Source organism: Scomber scombrus, chromosome 24, assembly GCF_963691925.1.
Source record: "Scomber scombrus chromosome 24, fScoSco1.1, whole genome shotgun sequence".
NCBI classification, from domain to species: domain Eukaryota; kingdom Metazoa; phylum Chordata; class Actinopteri; order Scombriformes; family Scombridae; genus Scomber; species Scomber scombrus.
Window position 1 is genome coordinate 7568697 of NC_084993.1, and position 8430 is coordinate 7577126.

An 8430-nucleotide genomic window follows, 5' to 3' on the forward strand; every position below is an offset into this window, starting at 1 on the left:
ATGTACAACAGGCTACACATATTGCTGTTATAGACTGTGTTGGGTATGTTTTTTATAGTGTGTAAGCTTGCTGTGAATGTATCCACCACACAACTGCTGCATGTACAACTTACAAAATATTAGCAGTCATCATAATAACCAAACAAAAACTCAGCGTATTTATTTATTTTCTATCATTCTCTGTCAGGCTTACAGAGCTCTGTGGCTTCTGAACACTGCACATTGTTAACATACAATAACCCTTATGTACAGACCCTGGTGGAGGCCTTTAAGTGGACCAGAACGACCAGTTTGGTCAGATATTCTTTTTCCATGAAGAGGTGACCTGTGAGCGCTGAGTGGTGTCAAGTGCAGTTAAGAAATGACATAATTCAAGAATCAGTTGGCTAGATAATGTTTGGGATATGGCATCTGAAATAATACTGTCAATTAAACTGATTTTATGGTTCCTTATTATTCTTATACAGTATATTTGTGTTTGACTCAGCAGAAATTACGACTAATTTCTGACAAAGTTGTAAATCACAATAATAACAAAGTGAATGAAGCTCACAAAGTAATCAGCAGTGACTCAGATATCAAGATGAACAGAAATCAAATAAACGGAGAGTGATTTAGGTAGTTCCATCCTTATTTTTATTGTGTAAAACAATGATGTTCAATCTTTCATTAGTTGAGACCTCAGATATGGGAAGATTACTTAGAACCAGCACCTGCTTATTCCTGAGAAAATCTGCACATTATAGTTACATTGCATACATTTGAATGATTTGGCTGGACAGTTTTTTTTGTTGTTGCATAAAATAGGTTCTAAACATAATTTAGTTTAATAAATTTTTAAAAATACATTAATCCAATTATATTAAATGTATCAGTCCAGTTGAGGAAGAAGTATGTCCTGTCAAAGTCCTGTTCTTCACATCTGTAAATCAGTTCTTACAAATAAACACAATAACACTATCATTAATAATTACGTTCCTTAAAAACTGAAACAATTTGAGTGGAAGACACCCTTTGAGTTGTATGATGATGAGTGTAGAAACTGAAAAAACACAAGACAAATGCTTATTTTCCCAATATTGGTGTGCAGCTTGGAACATACTTTGTTACTTTCAACAGTTTGTTTAAGCATCAACACATACATATGTAAAGTATCATATGTTATAACAACAAAGTGCACTCTATGACGTGTTGATAACTTCCCTTCCAAATATAAAAGACTGAGAAAAAGCAAAACATAAAAGCATCATTTATACATTTCCATGAAAATCAAAAGACATACTCACAAATTTGCATTAAATTCACATTCAACACTTAAAACTCCACCTAAACAGTTTTGCGGTAACAGTGTGCAGTGCCACAACAGAAGGAGATTTGACATAAGCAACAGTGGTACTACAAAATATTTAAAAAAAGGTTTTAAGTTTCACTTGGCAGTATTACTATATACAGACTCTTCTACCTGACCCCTTGCTAGCCTGTCTTGGGCTACAATTCAGTGGCATAGCAATGAAGCAGTGACGTGATTACTTGTGTTGTTGAAATGTGTGTTTAACCACAGCAGATTGTGGATGGTAAGGGGCCCAAGTTGGGTGTTTTCCCAAACTGTGGCTTAACGTCAATGATCTCCACCACTTTAATACCAGGTTTTTGGTGCTGCACCATCATAAAACATTAGCACTCATCCCACAGGCAGGAGTCTGTGGACCTCTGTACTGTTCAATGGGTTCCAGGGTTTCCCCTATAAAAAGAGGAATACCTTATTTCATGGAACTTATCAAAATACTGTCTTTTTCATATGTCTCATCTAATAGAGTTACTATGCTTCAAACAAAGTGCTTGGTGGTTGTTGAACAGTGCCTGAAACCACCTCCCAATACACCTTTCCAGGACCTAGATTGGGAGAGCTTTTTATAACTTTCCAAAACAGAAAGATCCATCAATTATGCCGTCATTGACCAGGTGTGCAAAGTCTCGTCCCTTCCTATTTTTGCCCTGCCTTTTGTGTGAGGCCATTTGGAAAAGGTTGAAACATGTCTGAAGGTTAAATGGCCTTTAGATATCTTTGGACAACACTGTGAACCAAGTAGTTCACTTGAAGTGTACTATATATACAGAGTATAAAATATGTATTAAGATTTACAACAAAGTAAAAAAACGAATTCTGTTTTAAAAAAATAACCCTCTTTTTTGGGCATATATTTCAAATCAAATGCTGGATTTTACATCCAATTTTGCAGGAAAAACATGGGAAGAACCCTTCACTGTGTATACGGGAGGCATTTTATATAATAGCAAATTAACAAAATGTTCTTGTGAGAACAACAGCTGTTTCACTGTTCATCACACTCTTTGTTAATGAAAAAAAGCAGAGAAAACTGAAGGACAGTTTGCCAACAGAACATTCCTGCATTGTAGATTATGGACGCACGTGTCCCACTGCTTTGAATTAAACAAGCTCATAAGGAGAAATAGACAAAGAGAAAGATCCCGATAGAGCAAATCACCACCAGTCCTATGTTCAGGATGATTTTGATTTTCGGAGGTTCATGGAGAAGCTCATCCAAGATCTTCTCCTGCTCTTGGACTGTAATGACCTGAGATTTACATGGTTTGTCCTGGAAGCCACAGAACCACTCCACAACTTTTATACACCTTCCACTCTCCACTTTTCCTCCTCCAAGACAGCTCTCCTCTTCTTCCTCCTCATTCCTCACACCTCTCCCTTCTGCCTCTTCAACCATTTTAGGGTCAGAAATCAGAAAGTGGCCATTCTGGTTTGGACTGATTTCTATGTCATTGACTGCAATAGCATGACCATTGCTTTGTTGAGCATTTTCATGACTGGCCTCAATGCCATTGAGTTCATTCAGGTGGTCTTGACACTTTTCTTTACCAGGCAAATTGTTTCCATTTAGGACTGCATGGTTTAGAGGCTTCAAAATAGTCATGTCTTCTCCAGCTTTCTCCTTTTCTTGTTGTTTTAGTTTCTTTCTTTTGTTTAACCCCCATAGAGTAGTGGTTCTGATTTGTTCTTTTGTGGGTGGAGGAGTGCAGAGACTCACAACAACAGCCACCACAGCTGACACCCAAAATAAGATGCCTGCCACATACATGAAGTGGACATCTTTGATGAAAGCTGGTCGCTCATCAGGCTGGTCGCAGCGTGGCTCTCGGTAAACCAACGCCAACACCAGACGGAGTGCTCCAAGGGTAAACCCTACCATCCCACCCCAAAAGGCACCTGTCTCATTGCAGCGATGCCACAAGATACCAAGCAAGAAGAGAGCAGCTATGGGTGGAGTCAGGTAATCTGAAACTTCTTGGATATAATAGAACATCTGGCCTCCCTGCATCTCGATTATGACTGGCACCCAGGCAATGCTGATGATCACCATGAAAACCACAAACAGTCTGCCAACAATCACCAGCTCCCTGGGTGACACCTGCTTTCGTAGCATCTTGTAAATATCCAGTGTGAAAATGGTGCTCGCCGAGTTGAAAATGGAGTCCAAGTCGCTCATTAGAGCTGCGATCATGACAGCCATCATCAGGCCACGGAGACCGACGGGCATCACAGACATGACGAGTCGCGGGTAAGCCACGTTGCTGCAGCCAGCCGCAGAACCGCACACTTCCATGCAGTGCTCTGGACTGATACACGCCAATTCATCAGCAAAGATGATCCTGGAAATCATCCCTGGAATCAAATCGTGATGTTAAATAAGTCATAAGTCATCTTATGAGTAAATAGTCATGATTTGAGGTGTAAATGCAATTAGAAAGCTATCAGTGACTTTACCTGGGATGACAATGATGAACATGGGCAGAATTTTCAGGAAGCCTGCCATGATGGTAGATCCTTTGGCATGGGCGATATTCTTTGCTGCCAGAACTCGCTGTACAATCACTTGATCTGCACACCAGTACCTGAAATACACAGTGTTGACACTTAAGAGTTGACAGTAATTAAGGACACTGGTTTATCTGTGTTGTCTGTAGTGACTCCAAAGACTAACTCCTGGCTCCATGGATGTTAATTAGTCAGTCCACAATATTGGTCCAGACTTAAATGTTTCAACAACTATTAAATGTATTTGCCATGAACTTTTGTATAGACAATCATGGAACCCAGAGGATGATGTCTACTGACTTTGGTGCTTGATTTTCTTTTTCTAGCACCACCATGGGATTAACATTTTTACTTTTTATTGAAATGTCTTGACAACTATTGGATGGATTGCCATTAAGTGTGGTGGAGATATCCATGGAGCCCAGAGGATAAATCCTAATGACTTTGGTGGTCCCATGACCTTTCCTCTACTGTCAGCATGAGAGTTTCATTTCTGGTCATGAGTGAAATGACTTGACTTCTATTGAATGGATTGTCATGAAATTTGGTACACATATTCATACCCCCTTAGGATGAACTGAATTTTAATTGGTCAACTTTTCACTTAGCACCATCATAACAAGGTCTAAATTTAAATGTGTCCAATTCTTTGGTTAATGACCAAATATCTGCAATACTGACAACATTCCCACTAGCCAACATTTTCTTGATAGCTCCACTTACAAGCTAGCAAGCTTAATTACTGTTCAGGAAATGGCCCCAAATGCTTGTACCTTTATTGACACAAGAATAAAGGCCACGTGGATTAGAATATGTCTATGGACCATAAATATTTATACAAACAAGACTACATGGAAGTGAACCAGTAAAGGAGTCAGTCCACATTGAAAGGTTTGGACAAGTACCAAATAGAGGCAGGAGTCTGGCCCAGTAAAAAACCGGGCCAAGGCAAGTCTGGATCCCTCGGACCTCGCAGGATCTTCAGAGAATCTGGCTTTGGGTAGAGGTGGTGGTGGCAAGATTCAGAATACGTCAGGTTGGGTGAAGACAGCAAGATGGCAGTGATGTTTGGAGAAGCCTGCATGTACTTGGTCCGCACCCCTTAAAATGACATGGCAGGACATGGTTAAACACATGGGATAGTGCACATAAAAATGTAGAAGTGTTTAATTCATTTCTTGGTTTAAATGGTTTAAATGCACAAAGGAGAAGAGTAAATAAAGACCTTCAAGTCCTCCCACTTTAAAAAGGCTGATGCCTGTGAGGCAGAGTGCTCCAGCAATCATGAGGAACGCCTGGACTGTGTCTGTATAGATGACAGCGACCAGACCCCCAGTGACGGTCAGCAAAGCCGTCATGGTGATGAGCAGGATAATTGACAGATAGAGGTTCCACCCTAAAGATTCCTGAATGAACAAGGCTCCAGAATAGAGGTCTACGGACAACTTGGTGAAGATGTAGAGGACGAGAGATAACGCAGCAAAATAAACCTTAAGTCTCCTCCCGCCGTAACGTTTGGACAGGTATTCTGGCATAGTGAAGACCCCGGAGTGAATATACACAGGGATAAACACCCAGCCTAACAACTGGAGCAATAATAGTGCATTGAATTCCCAAGCTGCCACGCTGAATCCGCTAGCAGCGCCCGATCCAGCTAGTCCAATGAAATGCTCACTTCCTATGTTGCTGACAAATAGAGAAGCTCCTACAGCTGCCCAATTCATGGAGCGACCAGCAAGGAAGTAGCCGCTCACTGTGCTCCGATTGGCTTTCCTCATGGCGAGGAAGCCGATCGCTAGCACCACGATGAAGTAGACTGCTACTACGATGATGTCTGCCACTTCCATGGTGGCAGTGGTAGCCATGTTTAATCACTTTTGATGCTCTTTAACAGAACTTAACTAATTTCGGACTTATTTGAAGAATTGTTCCTTTGCACGTTATACCTAGTTCTGACACTACATATAAAATGCAAGCTCAGCTTTGGGAATTAATGCAAATTGTGGTTTGGCAGCTCACTAAATAGCAGTGCATTGTAGGTGAGTTTTGACTGTTGGCACCATAAGAGGAAATAGTCATCTGCATCTGGATCCTGAAACAAACACAAACAGGCAAACAAAATGTTATTTCAAAAGAAATGCGCAATATACTGTAACCTGTAAAACTAATGGATAATACAACAAGAAATATGTGCATGTATGGGTCACACTGTAATTTATTAACAACATATACTACTCACAGATTAAAACAGCATATAAACACCTGCTGGTAATGTTGCTATGCTGGGACACTAAAGCCTTAGGGAATCTCCTGCTTCCCTCTATGCAAGCCAAGTTCAGCATTTCAATTTGCATGTACTGTAACCCTATAATAAGCCAACTAACGTCACATTTACTCTACAGAGTTAAGTCTAGACCTGAAAGAGTTTTCCGTATGTGCACTTCAATATTCATGTTATTTCAATTAATTGGTTTACTGCTACTTGGCCTTTAACTTCCTATGCTGGTTGTCTATAACACGATCTTAACTTGATATTCATAATTACCATGAAACCCATTGAGTCACCTTAAAGATTACTTACAATGAAGGAAATAGGTAGGAAAATTATTGTATGTCATCATGTTTTAATCAACCCTCATCAGCATTTACGGAAACATCATCATCATCATCATCATCATCATCATCATCATCATCATCATCGTCATCATCATCATCATCATCATCATCAGCCAATGTCCCTTGTAGTTTTTTTCAAAGTCAACTTGATTTAAACTGAAAAAACAAACAAACTGCATGCTTTGCTTTTTTATTATCTACTGTGCAAACATTATTTTAACTTTATTATTACAAGCGGGTGGACTGATATTTGCAGTAGTAAGTGAACACACTTCAGCTGCTCTCTAGTAATTATGAGATGTAGTTTCTGTTAGCAATGTTATAGCTCGCCTTGATTCAGGACTGTAGTATGACAGTCCAGCATCAGGGCATCTGAAAATCCAAACATCTCTCCGCACACACATTCATTCTGTTAGCTTCATTCAATCTCTGTGCAGGCAATGGAAAATATTTCCCCAGTGTAAATGGCAGGGGATAATATCCTCAGCGACACTTCCTCACCAGAGTAAACAGGACCTACTGTATTTCCAGCTGCATGGTTTATTTCTGATGCTACTTGCAGCAGAGTCAATATTATAACCAGCTTCTTAAAGGGGATGCTAGGTAAATACAGGGTTAGTTTCCAGCTTCTAGGTCTCTGAGGCTATTCTTTGCTTTTAAATGTTCAATTACGGGACTTCTGTCGAACAAGTTTTGTACCTGCAGGGCAATTTCATCAGATAAACTGTCACTGAACAACTTTTCACAAGACTTATTTAGTTTAAAGGGAATAACAATGCATTTAATGGCATTCTGATGCACTACGGTAACTTTTTTCTCTTCTTCTTCTGGATGAGTATTTAAGCATTTGGTGTTTCATTTTCTGATTATTATTCATTATTATCTGTGCAGGTTGAAGCTGGGTGATACAACATTAAGATCATATGAGGTCACCAAGCCTAATGGATGGCGTGACAAAAGATATCATTTTCTCCATCGTAACCCCCCTGACCAAAGAGATGTCAATCAACCGCAGGCTTTATGCGCCCACACGATGAAAACACCTGTGTGGGTGGATCACAAGCCATAAATCTTTCGGTCTATAACACCTCATCCATACTGGAGTGTCACTGTCACTAGTGGGTAATTTGGGATTATCTAACAGACTCTAATAACAGAGGGGAGGGGCTGTGAGACCTGGAACGAACCTTGTCATGTGAAGTAAATGACACAAACCACAATGTGACTCTTTAGTTTGCAGTTGGGTTTCTGGTATATCTATCATAGTGCAATATGGTTTCTACAATATTTCTACTAGCCTATACTCCAGGTGACACTGGCCTTATCCCAATTATATTCCTACAATATTCCTGCAGTTGTTCTTTGACTCATTTAGTATTACTGCAGCCCTAGTTTTTGTTTTTGTGTGACTCCTCATCACTGATTACTGTATGTTGCTCTACCATACAATACTGTAGTATGTCTGACTTTCTAGCACAGTGTCCACTTTGCAATGTCTCAAGAACACTGCTTTAAGTTCATATCCTGCATCAGTGGTAAACTTTTAATTTTCTTTTCTATATTAAATTGCTATAATATTCAAATATCACCAATATATTAATAACAGAGTATAAACATTTGTGAGCATTAGCAGTGACTACAGTGTTAAAATGGGAAACTAAGACTTCCTAAATGAAATATAGTCCATAATATAACTGTTATCCACACTCACAGAAACTGTTGCAGAACTTTTTATCTTGATCTCGCCCCGTATGACTTTAAAAAGTAACGGACTTCAGACTCACCTGCTGGACGGCTGTGAACGTCTCCTCCTCCCAGTTTGTTTCAATGTTTGACAGCTGCCCCCCTGCGAGACAGGTTTGAGCTGCGGACTGCTGGCGGCTGCAAGGTCCTCAGCCTCTTAAACAGGAGCTGAAGCCTCCGCCCACCGCTGCAGCATCATCACCTGGGTGGAGGACGGA

General features: G+C 40.0%; 1 protein-coding gene across 1 annotated transcript; it reads right to left on the minus strand.

Annotated features, from left to right (window-relative positions):
- Positions 1 to 2459: 2459 nt before the first annotated feature.
- Positions 2460 to 5718, minus strand: LOC133976379 (sodium/myo-inositol cotransporter-like). Its single transcript, XM_062414578.1, has 4 exons — positions 5079 to 5718; positions 4759 to 4954; positions 3803 to 3930; positions 2460 to 3700 (listed from the first exon to the last, which is right to left on the minus strand). Exons 1-4 carry the CDS (start codon positions 5716 to 5718, stop codon positions 2460 to 2462), a joined length of 2205 nt encoding a protein of 734 aa, XP_062270562.1.
- Positions 5719 to 8430: the final 2712 nt, after the last annotated feature.